This window comes from Cebus imitator, unplaced genomic scaffold (assembly GCF_001604975.1).
Source record: "Cebus imitator isolate Cc_AM_T3 unplaced genomic scaffold, Cebus_imitator-1.0 Scaffold236, whole genome shotgun sequence".
Taxonomy (NCBI): domain Eukaryota; kingdom Metazoa; phylum Chordata; class Mammalia; order Primates; family Cebidae; genus Cebus; species Cebus imitator.
In genome coordinates this window covers 2,800,965-2,823,600 of record NW_016107551.1, presented here as the reverse complement: position 1 = coordinate 2,823,600, position 22,636 = coordinate 2,800,965, and the positions used below count along the sequence as shown (strand labels likewise).

At 39.4% G+C, this 22,636-nt stretch overlaps 1 protein-coding gene across 41 annotated transcripts in view; it reads right to left on the bottom strand.

Moving 5' to 3' along the window:
* The window catches only part of TCF4 (transcription factor 4), a 369,465-nt gene that overhangs the window by 6,000 nt on the left and 340,829 nt on the right, over positions 1-22,636 (bottom strand). For 28 of the 41 annotated variants that reach the window (XM_017498003.2, XM_017498009.2, XM_017498005.2 and 25 more), the window contains 2 exons: positions 5,012-5,147; positions 2,974-3,136 (listed from right to left, as the gene is read on the bottom strand). In XM_017498003.2, coding sequence (XP_017353492.1) covers positions 2,974-3,136; positions 5,012-5,147 — 299 coding nt within the window. The remainder of the gene's footprint in view (positions 1-2,973; positions 3,137-5,011; positions 5,148-22,636) is intronic. The other 13 variants (XM_017498008.2, XM_017498022.2, XM_017498001.2 and 10 more) reach the window with 1 other exon arrangement.

The following is a 22,636-nucleotide window of genomic DNA, read 5'->3' as shown; positions in this document are numbered from 1 at the left end:
GTCAAAAAAATACAAGGCGGCTTAACAGCAGGAATAAGAAAAACCTATATTTAAGACATCAGAGCAATGGGAGTGAAGACAGTGAGGCTTTTATCCAAGTGTCACCATTACCTTGCTTTGAAGGCCTGGTCAACCCACTTACCCTATGGGGGTCTCATTTTCTCTATTAAATAAAAGGTTAGAAAAACATGACTTCTCTGGTCTTTAATGTTATGGATGTTTATGATCCCCAGAAGAAGTTTGGGAAACCTGAATTGATATTAGCCATGAAAAACGATTCAAAAAACCAAACACCTACAACTTATGAATGACCAGGATCTCACTGTGAGTCAAAAATGAAGGCAGAAAGTGGGGCACAGCGACTCATGCCCATAATCCCAGCCTGGGCAATATAGTGAGACCTTGTCTCTACAAAAAAATTATCCGGGCACAGCGGCACACACCTGTAGTCTCAGCTACTTGGGAGGCTGAGGTGGGAGGAACACTTAAATCTAGGAGGTAGAGGCTGCAGTAAGCTGTGATCAGTCACTGTATACCAGCTTGGGCAACATGGCCAGATTCTCTTACCAAAAAAAAAAAAAAAAAAAAAAAAAAGGCCAAAAGCTAATTTCTGACTGTGAAAACTAAAATACCCCCTGATTCATAATAAAGGCATGGTTGGGCCCAGAATAGTCTGGAAAGATAAGATCAGTTCTGTCCATTTCTGGGTGCAACAGTGACAAATTAAAAACTTTTGAATGGAAGGCAAAGAGGACGATGAGCCACCTGGAATGCATGTCATATCAGGAAGTCTTCATGGAAGCAGGTTCAAATATTCCAAGGGCTATCATGTTAAAAAGAGAGGTGTGCATCATGTCTTGTCTCAAGAAGGCAGAGCAGCACACAGCTCTGAACGACTATTGTGAATAAACATGAGTGAGGATTTTTGAGCGGCTTATGAGAGACATAAAAAAATGAAACAAACTTCACTGAACATCAGTAGACTCCCCATTACAAGAAACTACATGGAAGGGACTAACAATTAACCTAGAGGGTAATGTATGGATCTATGGGATCATGAAGGTTAACCTCTACTTTAAAATTTCACACATCAGAAATGTTCACAGGATAAAGATCATTAAACACAACACTTTGGAGTTGGAAGATGTGGGAAATTATCTAGTCAATTCAATGTATACTTAATGAATGCTGGTTTAAAATGTATGACTCCGGTCTTCCATTTTGGAGAATCTCTGGATAACTTCCAAGTGGCAGTAAAGACCAACTACACTTGAGAAGCTCCAACCAATCAAAAGTGGGAGTGGTGTTCTTGGGTTGCAAGCACACGTTACACATAAAGACGATGCACATAAGTCAAGACCACGTGGGTGAAGGAGAAAAGTTAGGGGCAAGGAGGATGACACCACAGAAGAATGCTGTAAGATCAGGCTCTCTCGTCACAGCTTAAGCGCCTTTCCAGATGGTACTGTCCGCCTCAGGTGTGTATGGTAAACATGCAATTCAACTGAGTCCACTGGAAAAGACTCTCTTTCTCTGCCTTCTGCTGATCCCTCCTCTGCCCTTATCCTCGACTGCTGCCAATGCCAAGGAAATTAACTTATAATTAATTCACTTCTATATTCCACTATGCAAATAGGCTATAAAAAGCAAAAGGAAACAGTCTCTGCTGGGCCTGTCCTGAAGCTAAGCATTCGGGTGATATGTTTATGTACCCAACATGTGCCACACCTTACACAAAGGGGACTAGAAAATGGGAACTTTTCTTCCAAAGGTTTTCAGGCTAATAATCAATTAGAATTGGTTATTCACTTATAAATAATTGGTTATGCAAATAAAACTGCCTAGATTTGAAAAGCACTGCCTTATAATATAGTTTTGGACACACACATAAGTAAATGTCATAAGAGTGACCTTTTAAATAGGAAGTTTCTCAACAGCAAGTGAAAATGTTCTGAAACTTCAAAGAACCCATTAACATGCCTAAGTTTGGCCACAGTAAGTTAAATTACGAAGAACTGACTGGACTAACACAGAAGCTGTTAAAGGTATGAAATCCCCTCCTTGGGATTTCTTGCCAACTTGGCCAAGAATCAGAAAACTACAATGAGGAAGGAAAAAGTTTATCTAGAAGCCTTCAGCATTTTAAAACTTGTGGCAGGATGTGGAATTGATCTCAATAATTACAAAGGCAACATAAAGAGGCAGCCTGTTCCTAACTCACAAGAGCTTAGATAGAACCTTGAGAACCACAGCCTTTAGAAGGAAGCTGTAGTCTTAGGACAATTGGTTAAATTTTCAGTATAAACAACCCAAGGGAATTGAGGCAAAGTACATGGGTGTTGGTATTCAAAAACCATCTGATTACCAGATTAAAGTCCACGGGGACAGAGACTGGAATGTAAAGATAGCAAATATTTAAGAAAACCAGCCAAAAGCTATTTTCCTGCAGTTGTGTTTTCCATAGAAATGAGTATCCAAGAGGAAAAACCATTAGCAATTTAGGTATTACTCTTATATACATCAATATGTGTAGGATAAATCTAGGAAATCAGTATTTTCCCACTTTAGAGGTAAGAAAACAGTTATTGTTGGCACATACATCAACTGAGTTTTTAACACGGCTACAATCTTTCTTTGGAAATATTATAGAGACAACATTTCTGACCAAATTTGTAGAATAAGTAGAGTTTTAAAAATAAACTGTTTGTACTTGAATCAGATACAAATTGTTTTCACTGTGTCATTAGCATTGGGTCCAAATTCATCAATGCCGAAACATTTTAGGCCTCCCTAGAGTACAGGTATCTTAAACAATACTTTTAGTACTTCTAGAGTAGGCCTTTAATTTTCTTTTCAGCTGTAAGCTGTAAATTTACCTGCCAGGAAAAAACTGAATAGTTTCTTCCCGTTCTGTTCACTTCATCAAAGTCCAATAAAGGAATTAAATGAAGCGACAGTATTATATACTGTTACCTAGATCTTGACCTAGTAATTGATTTGATATCCTTCTTGTCGTCATCTAATTTCTTGTCCTCCGAAGATTTCGTGTCTTGTAGGTTCTCATCGCCCTCGTCGTCGGATTTGATCTCAGAGCTGCCAGAGGAGACACTCTGCCCCTGTAGTCCTGGTGGCATGCCTACAGAAAAAGAGAAATCAGGTGACATGTACACCGAAAACTCACTGCCTGCACAGCAGATTGCAAGGCTGCCAGCAGACAATTCATACTGCTGAACTGTGATCCTTCTGTCACTTTTTTTTTCCTGCTATCTGTTGAAGTTTCAAAAATGCACCTGCAGAAACCAGTTTTCCCTGCATTGGCTCTAAGGTTAAATTCTATTTTGCAATCTTTTGGAGTAGATGGTAATTTCACTGTCTACAAAACATCAACTTAATTGCAATGAAAATCATAATCATGAAAATCACACACCCAATGTTCTGATTAAGAACCCAAGTAAATATCAGCTATTATATTGAGTTTCTTCCATATGCAATGATTTAATAGAAAAATGTCCTTAAAATATAATTCCCAGGGAGTATGCTAAATATGTGTAGTCAAGACTTCAATAGGTACCCTAATGATATTCTGAAATTAGGCTTCTCTTATTCTCAAGGAGTAATCAGCATTTTAAAATGGTACATATGGAAGGCAGTTTGCTACTCATTTTAGAAATTTCCAGCTTTATCACTGCTCAACTTTCCAAGTCACACTGCATTTTAAAACACGACCCTATATAATAACTTTCTTTTAAGGTAGAAGCATGTCTGTCCAGTATTCCCCATTATTTGTAATCTGTGTATTCTAGAACCTTGCCACTCAAACTTTGGTCCAAGTGGCCTTATCACCTGTGAGTTCATTAGAAATGGACAATCCCAGACCTACTGAATCAGAATCTCCATTTTAATAAGATTCTCAGGTCGTGCTTATTTGCGGTTTGAGAAGCACGGATTTAGGACAAAGAGGGCAAAAACCAAAGGCTCTTGAAAAGAAAGCTCCTTGCCAGGCGGGGCAGCTGATGCCTGTATTCTCAGCACTTTAGGAGGCTGAGTCGGGTGGATTATTTGAGGTCAGGAGTTCAAGACCAGCCTGGCCAACATGATGAAACCCTGTCTTTACTAAAAATACAAAAAATAGCCAGGCATGGTGATGCATGTCTGTAATTCCAGCTACCTGGGAGGCTGAGGCAGGAGAATCCCTTGAACCTGGGAAGCGGGGGTTGCAGTGGGCTGAGATTGCATCACTGCACTCTGTCTGGGCAACGAAGTGAGACTCTGTCTCAAAGCAGCAAAAGAAAAAGAAAAAAAAGTTCCATAAAACAATTACTATTCATAGAAAAATGGGCAGACATACCCATACATATAATTGACACTCAGATCTGTCCAATGTTGAACAGTTGGAAAAATGCCCATGTATTCCTGTGGCAATGTTATCATTTTTTATATTAAACATGAAGGGACTGAGAAGATGTTATCTAAGTGACTGCTGCTCAGCCGGCCAGCCACAGCCCAACTTCCCGGGGTCATGAAAAGCCGCTCGTAGTCACTGGTACCAGGCAATCATTACAGGGCTAGCCGACACAAAAGTGAAAATCATGCAAGCAAGCTCCATTTTGTAAATGCACCTATATTTCCTTCCATCTTAACAAAAACAATTTCCTTCCTTCCTATTCATTTGGAAATATCATTTTCAGGCCACAACTAACCACATTAGAGGACCTGAATGAGAAAAATGTGGAAATAGCTAAAATAAAATTTCCTCTCATCAGTCTGTGGCCTCATTCCCTGCTGATGTAGGACTGAGATTTCAGAGGATGTTTGAGGAAAACAGTCCCTGGAGAAATAAAATTAGTGGGCGAAGTTCTAAATACTTTCCAATTTACTTACGATTTTTGTACCCAATTTGATTCTTGGGTTTCTGCCAGTGCTTCTTGAGGGATGAACTCCAGAGGCTGGGTATCAACACTGGGCTTATTGTGGAAGTGAGGTCAGAAGTGCCCTGGTGAGGCTGACCTACCTCTGTAAGGGTCCTGGGGTGGGTTCAGGTCAGGGGAAGTCGCAGACTGGACAGGAAGCTGTGGGACCGGAACCTGGTTTGGCAGAAGAGAATGGCTGCCTCTCAGGGCCACGCCATCTTCACGATGGGTCCCCACCTGAAAGGGTGAGAGAACCCAGAAAGGTGAGCAGGAACCAGATGCCACACTAGGACCTGAGGAAGGCAGGCTGGCTTTTCAAAAACCATACTCCCAAACGCATTTCACTAGAGGGCGCTGGAGGACCGCACATGCACCTATAGTTTCCTGTGAAAACACTTAACACTCAGTAAGATGCTGTGCTGTACATTCAGTGACAAATATGGCAGAGTAGCTCAGGCAGGTAAAACGTCAAATTGTCTCCCAGGGTGCTGCAGTGGAGCGCACTGATTCGTACCCATCTGTCTTCTATCATGTCCGCCAACAGATCTGACAATTATCTTAATGCCCATATGCTTAATTGTGGGCTTCTCAATTCCCCCATTGCTATCGGAAATCCTACAGGAATTTCAATTTGGCATTCGACTTTCATTTCAGGGGATAAGATTCTCAGGCCTGCCATTTTTTTTTTCCATAATGCCAGCTAAGCCTCTGACAGCGGAAGCTACAGCAGTATGGGACACAGCCTCTGCTTGGTACAAATATAATAAAATGTCACCTGGCTTTCCAAAACTGGCAGCCCATTCCAAATTAATGTTTACTGTATTTCATCAGCTGCTGAGTTTCAAATCCAAAGGGGGATGGTTTCTGCCAATGCCACCACACCGGAAAATGTACCAATAAAGGTTTTATTAAACACACCAGTAATGCCATCATTGCCAGGCAAGGATGTTTGGACATTTTTCCATTTTTTTTCCCTCACTATTCTGATCCTAGAAAGACACTATATTGTAAATACTCTTCATGCTTCCAAGAATAAAATTATAGAGTACAGCATGATTACTTGATTAAAAAAAGTACTGCTGAGCTTTTATTAACTACTACTATCTACCATAGGGTCCAGGGACATTGAACTTGTGGCATTGAACTGAGACAGCAACTGCTTACTTTATAGCATCTGCCTTCAAGCAAAAATGTGATGCATTTGTAAATTAAGAGGACAATCAGTAATTCACATTTTCTTTTCTATTTCCAAGTATTTTCTTAGCCTATGGCTAAGTGAGCATTTACACAGGATGGTGGGTCTAAAACACAAAAAATTAACCATACATTTATACTTCCATGATTCAGGTTTATTTTTTTTTTCCAAGTCAAAAATATAAAACCAGAAAGGAGAATCTTCACTCTGTTGTTACCAAAATGTTTTAAAAGGGTATTTCCAAAGAATGCATTAACAGCAGGAATCTGAACCAACAACAATCAACTTCACAGGACCTAATAAGCACACACTATTTAAAGGCAGCTAAGTATTAAGTATGGCCTTTAGTATTTTGATTTTTACTTAAAATATATTTAGGTAACTGATCCTGAAATAGACCGTTTTTATATTTGTGTGTGTGTGTGTGTGTGTGTGAGAGAGAGTGTGAGTGTGTGTGTGTGTGTGCACGCACTCTAAATTTTTTCTAAAACTTTGGGTGGGGAGTATCACATAAATCATGCAATTATTTGGATTCAAAATACAGCATGAATAGGAAAATACTGGAGGCTTATGAGCATCAGGAAGGATAAACGAATGTTTCAGCAGAGAGATGTGGGAAGTCCAGTGCTGCTCCCGGGTGCCTGTGTTGCAACACAGAACTTTCTGAATGGTGGTTATCTGGCCTCTGTGGGGTGCTTCAAATGTAATGAGACTGATATCTCCCAGACAGCCCATTCCATTTTTACCACAAATTGGCCTCTTTGTAAGTTTCACTCACTGATCCTAGTTTCAGCTACTAGAGCTCTATGGCATTAAGTACAGGCCTTTTTATTTTTATTTTTTAAAAAATGTATTCAACTCCATTGCCTGCCACACCACTCCTTTCCTCTGTGACTGAAGTCTGCTCTCTTACAGGCAGGCCAGGCCCACCTGCTCCTTCAACCATTTCTTTTATTCAGAAGAGTGATAGCTATTTTCCATTGAGGTTTTGATTTGCTGTTTTTATATTCATGCATTAGAAAACTGATTCAATCAATGATTATCCTTTCAATCTAAGATGTCAACTTGTAAGCATGAATTTTCACAGGCCTTGATCAAATGGTGGCTCTTTATGTCTGTCAATCAATATAAACCCAAATAATTCTTCGTGCTGATTCATATTTATTTGTATTCCCAATGGATGAATTTCTTGAATTTCCAAAAGGATGACTCTAAGTCAAAATCACTGAAAGTAACCACAGATTTGAGCATAGGGAAGTATACTCCTATTTCGGAATCATTAACACTCTCAAGGCTTCTTTGCAAGCGTCTATGCCATAACTTAGGGTTAATATTTTGCTTTTTACTTAAAATATATTCAGTTATTCATCTTGAAAATTTTTCCCTCTAGATAACACTGAGATAAGGTCTCAAAAGAGGAAAAGAGAACCCACGCAACCGAACATGACAACTGGTACATAAGAGGTACATAATAATTGCAGACAGGATCTGTGTTTTGACTGAAAATACTTGCATGTTATATAAAAATAACAACCTATGTAGTTCAAGAACCCTCAAAACTCAAGCTTTCTTCACTTACGGTGATCTTCGTCTCTATTTTGTTAAAATCCATTCAATTTTAAATCTTTCTCCTTTACAATGACAGTAAACTCTTAAATACTATAAATATATTTGAGGATACTGTTGTTCCAACTACATTTTTTTGGGATTTTAATGTTACCTAACTGCATCTATTTTCTATAGATTATCTTAGACCATCTCAAATAATATCAATAATTTTCCATAAAGAACGTTAGAGACAAAGTTGTTCTGATGTTGTTGTTGTTGTTTGAGACAGAGTCTCACTCTGTTGCCCAGGCTGGAGTGCAGTGGCGTGAGCCCTACTCACTGCAACCTCTGCCTCCCAGGTTCAAGCGATTCTCTTGCCGCAGCTTCCCGAGTAGCTGGGGTCACAGGTGCCCGCCACCACACCCAGCTAACTTGTCCTGATGTTTTAAGGCTTCCCTTGTAACTGTGTCTATTCCAGGTCATGTGAATGACCTCTGACAGATCCAGATCCATGTAATAATGAGCTTGATTCTCCAGGATCAGTATCAATTCCACTGCCTGTGGCTGTGGAATAGTATTCCAATTTGAAGAACTGGCTTTGCTTTGCTTGTTTCCTTGGCCACAGATGGCATGTTTCTAACCCTGTTTACTTCTCTTTCAGAAACATTATTTCTGGTCACATTAAGAGACAAGGGAAGAAACATGGTAGATGGTCAGCACAAATTCATTACTAGAATAACACAGAAATAGATGGAGAAACCCACACTGTCCTCTGTATATACAAGGGTCAGGGATTTGTCCACGGGCATTAAGGCAGCTCATTGATAGGATGACCCATGTCTGCTTCATCAAAATGAGCTGGGCCAGCCAGTGATCTTGGCATTCTGAAATTAAATACACCATAATGTGACTAGGAAAAAGCAGATTTCTACAAATCAATTCTAAGAAAGACATTTGGTGCCTATTTTTAGAAAATCTATACTTCGTTAAAGCTCTATTTTGATAACCTTTTCATAGAGATAACAATATTCTAAAGTTAAAGCCAGCTGATGAAAACAGTTAATTTTATTAATACTCATTGAAAATGTGAGTCTTCCCACAGTCACATATAATGCAGTTTTAGTTATAATCTATGCTAAAAGTAAAAGATAGAAGTGAAGTTTAAAAATTATTCAAGATTATTCATTGATTGATCAGAGAGTACATTTACTAATTCAACAAACGTTTTCCAATCTAGCCCATGCCTGTCACTTTGCGAGGTACTGGGGAAAAGAACGAGAAATACCTCAGATGTGGTCCCAGTTTTCGTGGAGCTCATAATGATTCTTGGGGGGATATCTGTACACTGATCAATTTAGTAGGGTAGTTTTAATAGCAAGGAAGAGAAACCTATTTGAGTTTGTTCAAGTAAGAGATTTATCATTAAGATTTCTGTAGCTTAGATTTTGGATTCAGCTCTGGGGAAGCTAATGCCACTCACTCCTGACTCTCCTGGACTACTCAGCCTCTCTCCTCTCTCTGGGGGCACCTCTGCTTCTCTCTGGCTTCTGCTCCCTCATGACGATAGACTGGACTCTCTTCATGATACCTCTTGGTACATTCTTTCTGGTTCTGTACCTGCTGCTAACTTCCTCTCTGTCTTAGTATTTCTGAGTTCAGAATGCCAAGATCATGGATGGTCCAGCTCATTTTGAAGCAGACACAGGTCATCCTATGAATGGGCCACCTTAATGCCAGGCATTTTCCTGGTCCAGAGAGCTACAAAGGAGGAAGAGGAGACAAGGTCATGTAGTCCAAACACGGCCTGCTTGGCCTGCCCCTTCCACATTTTGGCTGGTACGTGGAGGTGTAAATATCTGAGTTACATCGTATCTTAGGTCAAATTATATTCAAATTACAACACAGCTATTTAAATTTTTCTGTGTGAATTTGTCATTGGAAATAATTAAATGTCATTAGATATGCAATAATTCTTTCAAATCACATAAGCACCATATAATTTTAAATAACCTCAGTTTCCAAGAAAGGGCTTGATAAATTGTTAGAAGCACTTTGAAATCACAGAACTTAGACTTCAAGGGCTCAGAGGACCATGGTTATGTATCAGTTAGGTCAAACTCTTCATTTACAGAGAAGAAAGCTAAGGCCAAGAATGGTGAAGTGACTGCAGATCTAACTTTAGATATTTAGTTAGAGAACTAAAACAGATTTTGAACTCAGAAAACATCCAATAATTATATAGGAGAGGGGAGCAAAGTTAAGGGGCAAGAGGTGTTTACTTCCCAGAGCTTTTGTTTTAAAACAGCAGGGGGAGGGGGAGAGAGAGAGAGGGAAAGGGGGGGGGAGGGGGCGAGGGAGGGAGAGAGAGCGTGTGTGTGTGTGCATACATGTATATGCACACCTGGATACAAGCATATAACATACATACACATATATATAGAGAGAGATAGGAAAATCATTTCCGTTTTCTTTATTGTAGGGAAAAATCATAGTTCATTAACTCAGGCCAAGGCCAAAATGTCTAACTAAATTATAAAATTTAATATTTGCCACTATCCTTCCAACATAAACAGATTTAAAAGACATGCAGATTCAAATTAGGTGGCTGTTGGCAGGGCTGTTTTTATATGGAGATGCATACAGCATCTTGGTAAATATCCTTGTCCTTATCCTCTAGCTAACAACAAACACCACAAACAAAAAAGGCATTCAATATTTTTGCTGTCTTTGTTTCCAGGGAGTATTGTGAAAGTAATTATTCTGTTGTATTTAAGAGGCCTATTTCATGGATGGGAAAATGTATCAAATTTCATTTGGCAGTTATTCAATCCTAGTTAATGTTATCTCCAGAGATAACCGCTTCAAAACAGGCTTTCAGACCTCAGTCACTTCTATTCTACCATAATCCTTCTAAAAGAGTACAGAACGGGAACTTTAAGAAACCTATCATCAATTTCTAGACCAAGTAATGACACAAAACTGGATATACTATTACAAACATTTTGGTACATCAAAACTAAAGTTTGTTATTAATGGCATCTGGTTTTTAGACATAGCATTTGTTGTTGTTTGTTTGTAGAAAGAAGAAGAAAATGGGACAAAGACAGAAGTCCTGGTAACTGTGACTTACTGTTACTTTTCTCTCTTGTTTTTCCATTAACACAAAAGAAAAGCTGATGGGCTTTCACTGTAATTAGAAACCCACTGATACAGAAAACAGTTTTGGTGTCTGAACTGTAATCTCCCCATGAACTATCAATTATACATGACAGTTGTAGAGTGCTAGATTTCAGTTTCAATTATCTTGCCAGACCTCTGTCATATTAGAGGAAAGAAAACTTATTTTTTCAAATGGGCAAAACACCATTTAGTACAAAAGTGCATCTTTTACAGAGGTGAGAAGCAGTCATGCAAACTTTTTTAATGCCTTGCAGATGGGAACTTGGAAGTTCATGAAATGGCAGCAGTAGACAGATACTGGTAGAACACCACCAGAGGCACAGAGACTCTGCAGAAAACAAGACCTACCTCTAATAACCACCTGTGTGGGAAAAAGAGCTAACATCTGGGACATTCCAACCACAAAGATAATTTCCTTATTTCTCAGTTTAAAAAATTATCAGACTATTTTTCTTTAATACATATGACTAAACCTTTAAGAGACTTTTCATTAACATCAGATCTGGATTCAATTCTCTTGCTTGGATTTTTACTTGTTTTTAAAATGTTTGTTGGGAGAAGATTTCATAACTGTCTTGAGAACACCTACATTGTTTTCCAGAAATATCACAGCTTCACTTACGCAGTGTATGAAATGTAAGGTAATTCCTTATTGTGCAATTCTTGGAGATTTATTTAATATTTATTCTCCAGATAATAAAATAATTTTCAAGAGGATTTAAACATGATCTAAATGATCCCAACTTTGGCAGTGCTTGTCTATCATGTGATCAGCTGGTCTGAAACTCACTCCCCTGGATGTTCACCAAAATGGTTAAATGAATGATCCTGTGATATAGTTCAAGAAATGCAAATGGACGTGAGCTGACCTCAGTTCATCTTTCTTGTACTAACTCATACGTTCCATCTATTAAAACTGTTTCATTTCTCTTTTCTATATCTCCACCCCACACTCTCAATTCTCAACATCATTTTCCTATGGTGGAAACCATAACTGGATGCAACTCACTTGGGGAACAGTGGCAGGAGATGGACAGAGCCCACTCCTCCATCTCTTCCTTGCTCCGTAGAGTAGGCCAGTAAGTAGGTGGTATGGAACTAAAGTTAATCCATCCTAGTGAACCAAACATATCTAGCACAGAGAGTAGGGTGAAGTCTAGCAATGATGTGTAAACAGCTTCTGTTTAGAGGGAAGGAAAAGACAACTGAACACTCGACTTACACTTGGAATTCTGAATGCCTTAATTGCAAGCACACCTGTGCGAGTGCACAGTCATGCTGCTGACCTCCACACACTTTTTAGCAAGTCCAGGCAGCCCATCCCTGAGGATCCCTAGTGATTTACCATTACCAACTGGCCTTTACTTTTTAACACTTTTCTTGTTATCCAAGTAACACATGCTTATTGTAATATATTTGGAAACGGCAGAAGTGTAAAGAAGCTCACCTAAACAAATGAACCATTTCTTTGCCATCTCTTTCTAAATACTCATCTTTTATATACAATATTCTCTCTCCAACAAGTGGTCCCCTGCAATACTAAGGCTTCAGCCTGGCTCTTGCTTGCTGTATGGATCCAGTCTAAGATCACCAGGTTGTGCTGATGCATCCTTCACCTAGACACCTAGACCACTGCAGTTCCCTCCCATTTTTAATTCCTCACTACAATGTTTAATTACCTATGCATGGCCCCTCATCTGCTGGGTTCATGCCCACATCACTAAGGCTTGAACAAAGCCCTCCCTGCTCTGTCTGCTGGGCTGTTTTTTCCTCCCAACTCACCAACTGCTTCTTTTATTAGCTCCACCGATCTCCTTACTCTGACCCTTCAGGGCTGAGTGAATCTCCAGAAATCTCCACTTTCTTGTCACCTCACCGAGCTGCCTATGCATCACAGGCACCACCCTTAAAACACACTCAAGGTCACTGTTGAATGGTGCAGGGCATAAACTTCAATGAGTTTGTTTTGCTGCCTTTTGTAAAGCCTTTACTTGTCTCCATTTGTGAGCATCCCATCCCACAGTTGCACATTGTGTAATAGTACAATGTATAATTAGATGCTTAGTAAATGACAACACAAATGGTATGGATCTGTGAGACTGTGTGAAATCTAAGGCCTCTGATATTGTCAAATATATATTTAGGGTGTTTCTATCAAGTAATAAACATTTCACTTAATTCAACAAATGCCTTATGAAAGTCTACTACATGCAAGACACTATATGGGCATCTGCAGGGAAAAATAATAAAAGACACGTCTATGACTTTACAGGCACTGATATTGTAATGGTGGGATAAGATAATTACTATACAAGGCAAAAGACGATGAATGTCATAAAAGAGTACAAGGTCATCTAGGGTTTTAAAAAATGATGAAGTTGTATCCGTTTGGGAAACCAGGGGATGACTTTAAGAAGAACATGGCATTTTAGGCAGGTTTTGAATGATGGGTAAAATTTTGATATAGATTATCCAAATATATTTTTTAAGAGCTGACGCTTAACACAATTAAATAACATCCCCACTTGAAGTGAAAATTTCGTTTTATATCAATAAGTGGCATGATTTAGGCAGTGTATGTGTGAAGAAGCTAGCAGCGAAGGACTGTGTGTTAACATGTGTTTTCATATTGTCAGACTACCTATTTCTGAGAAAAAGCAGATTTTTGTAAAGCCCTTTGTAAAGTTCAATGGCTTTGCTACAAAGTGAACAACAGAGGGCATTTTGGACACAAATGGTACCTCACTGTACGTGGGTATTATTGGCCCAAATGATTCGCTCTTATTTAATTGCCATGAAGTCTTTCATCTCGCAGCTATACAATAATAGTTTCCATATGACCAGTGGCTCTGCTATAAATAAGATCAAAAGCAGGAGAAAGGATTTAATAAAAGAAAATGACATTAAGAGTAGCATTAAATCAGGGGAAAAAATACCAATATCCAACTCAATTTTTTTTGAGAATAAAGCACCCAGAGTACTAAGCAGCTTCCCCAATATCTCATGAAAGGCCATTTCACAAGCAGTAGGTAGATGCAGAACCCATCGTGTGCACCTTAGAGTGGCAATGATTAAATTGTGGGGGGGTGTGTGAGGGGTAGAGGGCGGAGTGTCCCACTTAGAGTCAGCCTGGAGAACAGGTAAGAGACCAAACAGTGAATTTCACATTGTAAACAGTGCAACTGCAATATGACAGTGGCAAACATCCACTCATTTCTCTGTCCTTTTCTGTTCTATTTAATGGAGAAAGACTTTTCGGTAATCCAGAGTTTCTCAGAGAATCATAACATTGCTCAATGCTAGTACATGAGTTCTGAGAAAGGAAGTTTTTTTTGGCAAGGCACAGTGACTTGATATGAAAAGCCAACTTCCCAAACAAATTTTTTTCTAGTTCTTAAAAAAAAAAAATTACAATGTTAATCTCTATTCCCGACTGGATAAACAGCTGCTAATAACCTCCAGCTCCCAGGGGAGGAGGCTTATTTCCTTTCATCTTCAGACTGGTGGATACCTGACGTGCACTGGCCTTTAGTGGTTCCACATGTTTTTTGCTTTGCTTTTTTCCCCTAAACTGCTTTGGTATGGGTCTTGCCAAGTCGGGTCTCTTTTCCCCCTTTCCCTTAGATCGCATCCAAAACCTCAGAAGATATAGTCAGTTATGTTACTGCTTATTTGAAATAGTAGTTCTTTTACTGTTGGTGTGTTTAAAGAGGAAATTCAAGCACTTATAATATCCAAAGGAGACAAGAGCCTTGGGCTCTTGTATCTTGAAGCCCTGTGAGAAAAATGACCATTTTAGTTTCTTTCATACTGAGCTAATTATTCACTTGAGGGCTGGTTATGTTTAAAAATACTCAATATCTAGTAGTATTGCTAATGCTCTTACTTATGAATACTTTTATCTGTCTGTGTTCTGAATAAAGGAGCAAACTTCAATGCTTCTTCTTCTAATAGGAAGTGCCCTGCAGAAGACTCTAGCCCCTGGAGTCTTTCTCACTTGCTCCCAAGCACCTGCTTTAATGGTGACCTCAGTTCTATATCTCAAGATTCAGGCATTTTGCAAAACAGCTTTTTAAACAAAAACCAGCTGTTTCCCATCTAGACTACAGGGGGAAAATTTTGGGCAGCTTACAGAAACATTACCCAGAGACCACCATTCTCCAATAACTTTCACACACTTTCAGCTCCAAAAGAGACCCGTCCGTGTGCAGAAGCCAGGGAGAAGGCAAATGTGAAATTAAAATGTGGAAACTCAATACTGTGGTTTTTGACAATGTGTCCAATTAACTGCTTTAAAATGAATGTGGCTATTGTATCAGGACAATGCTTCCCTAAAGATGTCATTTAACTAATACTGGACAGATCTTTTGGTTAAACTCAACTTTACAGTTCTAAGATGATTTATGGATATAGAGGAAGCTATAATTATGCACAACTGTGAATGTCAACCAATTAGGTAGAACCCTCACATTACAGAAAATGCAATGCTACAGTTTTTTTCTTTCAGTTCTCACTCCTAAAGCTGCTTTGCCTAAACCCTCTTCTTACTATGAACCCATTTTAAACTTCTGTTTTCTAAGCAATTAAGATACTTTTGATTTGAAAAATTTACAGCCACAGTAAAAGTTAAAATAACACAACGGCCACGGAATTTGAAAAAATATAAAATGGCCAAGGCCTAATCTTGGCTTTTAAACGGTGCCAAGTTGCTCCAGTATTTTCTGTTTTGGTATGAATGACATAACTGAATTACTTCATGAGTTGCTACTTTAATTCCTAAGGGTGGAAAATTCCATGAGTTAACTTAATTTGGATGTAAAAAATATACATGAAAGCTCGCTCTTCCCGTGGACTCTCATGTGAAATATTCAAGCCAGTTGCTGGAGCTGCCGTGCTGTGGAGGGGCTTTTCACCCAATGCAGCCCTGGCTGGCAAGCTACAAAGGCTGGTATCATCAGGCAATTTTCCTGCTTCCATTTGGGTGCATGAGCCTTTATTTTCTGTTTTTGTCTTTAAATCAAGTTTATTAAATGGCTCTGCAATACCTTTTCTATCCTGTCTCTAACTGTTGAAATTCTATGTGGATTCAAATACGAGCTCAATGCCATCTTTTCTGGGAAGCTTTTCTTAGCTGTCTGAATCGCTTCTCAGGTCATTTCATAATTCTGCCTTGCATTACAGTCAGACCCATGTTTGTATTATCCTCCCACCAGGATAAAAGGCCTATACGATCAGATACATTTATGCATCCCCATAAATGATGCATCCTCATATAGCAACTGAAGCACAGCAGATGCAGAATGAGTGAATGAACATATGTGTATTTTCTAATATATACAATATATACTTTTCCCTCCAGAAAATATGCTTTCTTGAGAAAGTAAGGGCAATATTACATTTTTTTAAATGCACAGTTGTGCCTATTCCAAATTATGGATAGTTTAAGATTATGTCCTTGTAACAGTTCATTTAAAAAATGATGATTACTGTGCTATTAAAAGTGTCAGCCTTTTTTTTTCTCCATAATTTAAGAAGAAAACCATGTTAAGAATATGATGAGGTTATAGGGTCTGTTTTAAATATGTGTGTGTGTATATATCTTTTATATTTTAAAACTGGGAAAGAAAACAAGGTTTTTGTTCGTGATTTATTTAAAATGCATGACTCCAAGATGCTAAACGCTAGAGAACTAGGACTTGTTTGTCCTAGGTGCAGAGAGAGCAGGGTTTTGAGGTAAACATCCAACACTAGACTGTCTGTTTCAACATCATAGGGTCTGAATTTGAGTAAAGCATGTATTAATGTGGAAAGAAGGGGAAATACATAATGTGACCAACCGCGTTTACATCTAGGCATGCACAGTGTCCTAATCACTTTTCTTAGGGGTTGCTGAACAGAGCTTAAAGGATCTCACTGCTATTGCCGTATTCAAATTCTTTTGACTTATATTTATGTTAATATATAAATACTAAGTGGTAAATTCAAGGATTCTGCAGTTGTTATAACTAATCCAAGGTTAAAGGATTTCTTCAAGTTCTTTTTTCTCCCTGTCCTTTTTTTCTTTTCAGTTTTACAAAATAATGTATGATATTGATAAAGATCAAAACTTTCAGTTGAGGCTGCTAATCTGCTCTCCGAAATACTGGATAGTTGTGGAGATCAGGAGAGATGATGGAACGCTACAGAAGGCAAATATCCTAATTTAAAAAAAAACAAGACAGTAGCTATTGAAAGATGATGTTGACCACCAATAGCTTGGGTGAAATTCTATAACAGGCTATTCAGAAAATAGTTTTGAAAGTGCTCTGAAACAGAAGCATGGCCTCTCAAACTCAGTCTGGTTCCACCAGAGCAAGGCATTCTGGACAAACCTCATTTCCTGCTTCACAGGGAGTGTTGCACACCTGGCCTCTTGTGACAATGCTACGGCTGAAATGAGAAAAGGTGGGCTGCACGGTGTGTAAGGAGGGAGACAGAACCAGGTGAGAGGTCAAACTCTAAGGACAGAGACAGCAGATGTATAGGAAGAATGTCTAACTCTGAGCCTCAAGGCCTTCTGGTCAATTCCCTCCCCTGGAAATATTTTTATTGGTGGCTTTGATGTAGGCATTAGTAATACCCATCACATTTGCCAACAACAGAGATGGCAGAGTATGTGACTGAAGGAGGGCTTCAGGGAAACCATTAAACAGGAATCAGGCTGAGGCTACAATATAACTTTCAATGGGGTTTCATGAAGTTTTGTACAGAGACAGCACAAAGTACACAATGAGACTACAGAGATATGTGGCTTACAGATTTCAGCTGATTACAAATTGAATATACATCAGCAGGACAATGAAAGCATCAAACACAAGTTTTGTTAGGTGGCCTTAATGAAGATATAAGGTACTGAATGGGGGAGGAGACAGATCCACCCTAGTCCACTTGATACTTGCTGGAGCACTGTGTTCAGTTTGCGATTCTACACACCAAAGGGTTCTTGCAGAGAAAAAGGCATCCTTGCTAACCTAGGGAGAATGCACTGGGAAGTGGTGATGTTCACGACAGGGAGTCCGAACTTTTCTTCAGGTTCAATATTTGAAGATACTGGTGTTTCATCGAGAGGAAAAAAAACACTGAGTAGACAATCTTCAAATAACTGAGTTTCTCAAAGTGCTTGTTAGGCTTGACTTGGGGACAATTCCATTGGGCAGCAACATAAGGACTGTAGTAAAAAAAGCAAATTTGGGCCGGACATAGGAAGAACTTTCAAACATTTGATGAAAATGAACTTTATGGGCATTTGGAGCTAGTCACCCTTGAAGGCAGAAGGCTGATCAAGGCTTGTTAACTGCTTGCTGGGGAATCTGTAGGAGGATTTCAGTAGAGATCATCTCTAATGCCCCTGAGAGTCCATGGGAATAACTGCTTAGAAATGAAGGATGCACTCAAATAGACACAGAACTTTATGGAATCAAAACCTGTGAAAGCCCAAGAGAAGCAAGACTAAAGATGCTGATGCCTCTGTTGATCATATCTTTGTTGAAGAGGTCCATATAGCAACAGAATTTTCTGACTCCTGTGGCTCCCATGACTCGAAACCAGTAAATGCCCCAACACACCAGTGCCCCCTACCCACTCTTTTTGCCAAATACTATTGGCAGAGCTAAATAGCAATTCATTGCAGGCAGTCTAGGGGCAACTAAAGAGTTTTCCTGGATTTCGTTAGTTAAGTCAGACTAACAGAATGGTTTTTAATATCTATCACTCAGAGTTTTGAAATGGCTATGGTAATAGGATAAAGAGGAAGTCAGCTGAGCAGTGTGGGATGTAATACAAAGAGTGCTAGTCTAGTTGCTGTTTTGTCTGGTTTCCGTGTGTGTGTGTGTGTGTGTGTGTGTGTGTGTGTGTGTGTGTGTGTGTCAGGGTCTCACTCCGTCACCCAGGCTGGAGTGCAGTGGCACGATCTTGGCTGGTCTGAAATTCCTGACTTCAAGTGATCTACCCGGCTCAGCCTCCCAAAGTGCTGGGATTACAGGAGTGAGCCACCACATCCAGCCTCTTTTGTGTGGTTTCTAATCCTACTACTGAGTGCCCATGGTTTGGTCACTTCCCCTTCCTAGAACTCAGTCTTCAAAAGAAGGGCAATGGGCTAAGTGATTTCCAGGGTACTTTCAGAATCTAAAATTCAGTGGTGTGAGCTCTTAACTATATAAGGAAAACTAACTGAAGTTGTCCTGTGAAGCCCTAAGAGGTAAAAGCTCTTGTGTATTTAATGTCAGTTAAATAAAAAGAGGCTTCTTTGCCTAATGAATACTTCTGATAGACTGCATTTAATCCAAAGTAAAACTAAAATTGTTACTGAAAAGAGGAAAACTGGGCTAAGATCCACTTTTATTGGTGGTTTCTGAAATGGCTTCCACACCCCTCATTAGCAGGACTCTGGAGGGATGCTGTGGAGGACAGGTATGGGGAGTGAGTTTCACAGGACTCCCCCATCCCTAAGTCACCTAGAACAGTTTCTCATAGGAGATGACCACTCCTCCACCAAGCAACCATGTAATCATTCACTACTGGGTAAGAGCTGGGCCCCTGATCTTTCAGAGGGCATAGCAGAGTGGCAGGCAACAATCTGCTTAAATACACATCTTTTCCTACTAGTCTGTGAATTCCTTGAGAGCACAGAGCCTACACTTGGTAACCATGGATAAATGTTATTGAAATGAATAAATAGGCTTTAAACAAAAAGGATCTGAGAGCTACCCTAACGCAATATATGAATAGTAGAAAGGATTTTTAGCTCAATGATCCCATAATCACTGACTCTACCAACAAATCACCAGGAGCACACAGAGTCACAGAAAGACAGGTTTGATGTGGGTTTTGTTCTTACTCAGTTAAAAAAGAGGTTAGGGAGGTCATTTGAAAGGCTTCTTTTCAGGTCTCATCTGTGGATCTGAATACTGAATGAATAACGGAGAGAATTGTATTTGGGAAATTGCCCTTTCAATAATTTATAAGAAATCTAAAATTTAATCTAATATCAGGATTAACCATGGAGGTCTCTGAGACACAGAGGCAACCCCAGTTGGTAAGAGTTTCTAACTAGGGTAGTGAAGACCTGGTTATTTCCTTATTCTCCCACATGCAGAGATTTCTGCTTTAATTCTAGAGGACAGGTGGGTGGTTATAGTAAGAAAAATAACTAAATAACTTAAAATTTTCTACCTCAAGGACCCTGTGAACTCTCAAGGGAGAGTTCACACCTCTTAGGCAGTCAGCGCAAACACGTCGGTTTAAGAATAAGTGGGTAGATAATGTGGTAATTTTAATCTAAGCATGCTACCACATTGGAGGGAAAGTTCTCTGTCTGTACATTGGGGTAGAGAGCTGCTCTGGGAAACCCACCATGGAATACCTGGAAACTTCTTTTGCCAATCAACACTTATCAAGGTTTGAAAATCACAGGCTCCTAGCATTTAAAATAAATTATCAAAAGGTGTTCTCATAGATAATCTATGGCGAGTGTGCCTGGTAGTAAAAAAGAGCACTGAATTTGGAGTTGATGTGCTTGAGTTTAAATCCAGCTGCGTGACTTGCGACTAACTGCTCAAACCTCCTAGGGCTCACTTTACCGACACCTGAAATGGCCACTACCGTCATCCTCACTGGGCGGCTGTGAAGACTGCTTAAGACAATGCACACGGAGCGCCTAGCAGAGGGGCTGCCAACTCATGTGGCACTCAGAATATGTTAGTTTCTTCATGTCTTTTCTCCTGTTTCTATGGATGATCTATTTATGGGGGTCGGGGGGAGAGAGACAAAATGTAATATGTGGGACTTGAGGAATTTACAATAGTTGGTAAGGCAGAGTCATATCCATAAAAGAGGCACAACTATGCAGAGCTGGGTAAGACAAATATCTAGAAATGGTATGATTCATAGAGCTCTAAGAGCAGAGAAAAAAAATGGCTAGCATGGGTGGGGTAGCAAGGGAAGGCTTCCTGGAAGAGGAATGATTTGAGTCAGTACTTTGAGAATAGGTGAGTATTAGGTGTACAGAGATAAGCAGATAGGGCTGGACAAGACAGAGAGATACAAAAGTACTGACGGAGAACATACAGGGTGAATTCTGGTAATATGCAGAGCCTGGTCTTGCTGGAAGACTTGTTGCAGATTGGAAGGGCTCAACATAAGGCTTTCGGTAAACGGTAACAGGCTTCAAATGCTGAGCTAAGGAATTGATCTTTATTCTGTAGATAATGGAAAGCCAGGGAAGGTTTTTGAGCAGGAAAGAAGCATAGCTGAATAATATCATCCAGAAAGCTTGTAAGTATACAAACATCCACTCTGGTGTTATGAGCCATGCCACTGTGAAAAAAAATCTCTTTCATTATACTAATACTTAGTGAATCACTGAAGACCTACTTCAGAACTCCAAGGAAAACATTTTATGAATCAAAAGCTAAGGACAATATGTTAGCAATTAAATGAGATAACAGCCAAGGCAGAACCACAGTTTTCCCCACCATGATTTCAAGCTGCTGCAGAAAGAAATGCTTATATCACCTTCCAAGTTATCAAGCCATTTTGTTTTGATTTTTGGAAGGAGGAGAGAGAGGAAACAAGAAGAGGAGGTCGAGAGGATTCAAAGCTGTCTATTCTTTAATCAGAAGGAATTACTAAGGAGAGTTAGAAAGGTGATGTGCTCAAAACAAAACCGGGACTGGGATAAGTATCAAGTTACTGCAACTCGCTTCCGCTCCAGAACAACAAACGAAGGTGTGTAGTTGGGAATGAGACTCTCACCAGTGCTTTCTGCTGAAGTTTCCGGTGCATACCTCCCACGGCTACTTTATTTACTGCAGCTGGCCAAAGTTTTATAGCTTGTTTCATGTATTAAAATTCAAATGTGGAAAACATTACCAGTATCCTCCTTGAATTTTTTTGTTGTTGGGGGGAAGGGGGGGGGGAGAGTGTTTTATTCTCCTTCCCCTTAAACTTCCTTTTTATTGTGGAATGTATCAAATGGTCAAAGACTAACTTCAGACTGATTAAATTCAAAAACTATTTCCTTTGTTCTTATGTTTTTGTTTTAAAATTCATACCAGTTTGCACGGGAAAGATAGGCCAAACCAATCTCTTTCACACACATTAGTGTTTCAGGCTGAGGAGCTCAGATTCTGGGGACTCACTGAATGGTTTTCAAGGAGAAAGAAGAGAGACTGCAAAACCCCATTTGGTTCAAAGGGAAGCAGGTTGATGACATGCCACATCCTTGGAGTTACGCTATCATCTGGCTGGCTCTGTGGCTGTACTTGATTGAATATTAAATGTCTTCAGATAAGAAAACAGGAACTTTTCCTTATCAGCAAAACTGGTGGCTTTATTGCGTGTGTGTGTGTGTGTGTGTGTGTGTGTGTGTGTACGATCCAATCGAAGAGGTTTCTGTGTAATATTGGCTATTTCCTTTTTTCTACCATTCTATTCTATCATCTCACTTTCCCTTCTACTGAGGTCAGTCCAACTTCTCATCTCCCAAAGTAAGCCTAGTCTTTTCCTTCCATCCCACCTCTGAATCAGACTCAAAAAGAAGGCAATTCAAAGGTCAAATAGTTTCAAAAAGCATTTATGTATAGTTTAATATTTAAAAGAACCACTTAACCTACATCTGGTATTTAAGAAAAACTTTACATATTTATGGAAAAGACTGTCTCTGAAGCAATGCCCTGGGTGCATGTTACATCCGTTTAACATATGCAAAATGAACACAGCTACAGAAATTAAACTATTTTTCTCTTGATTAAGAGCAGATATACAG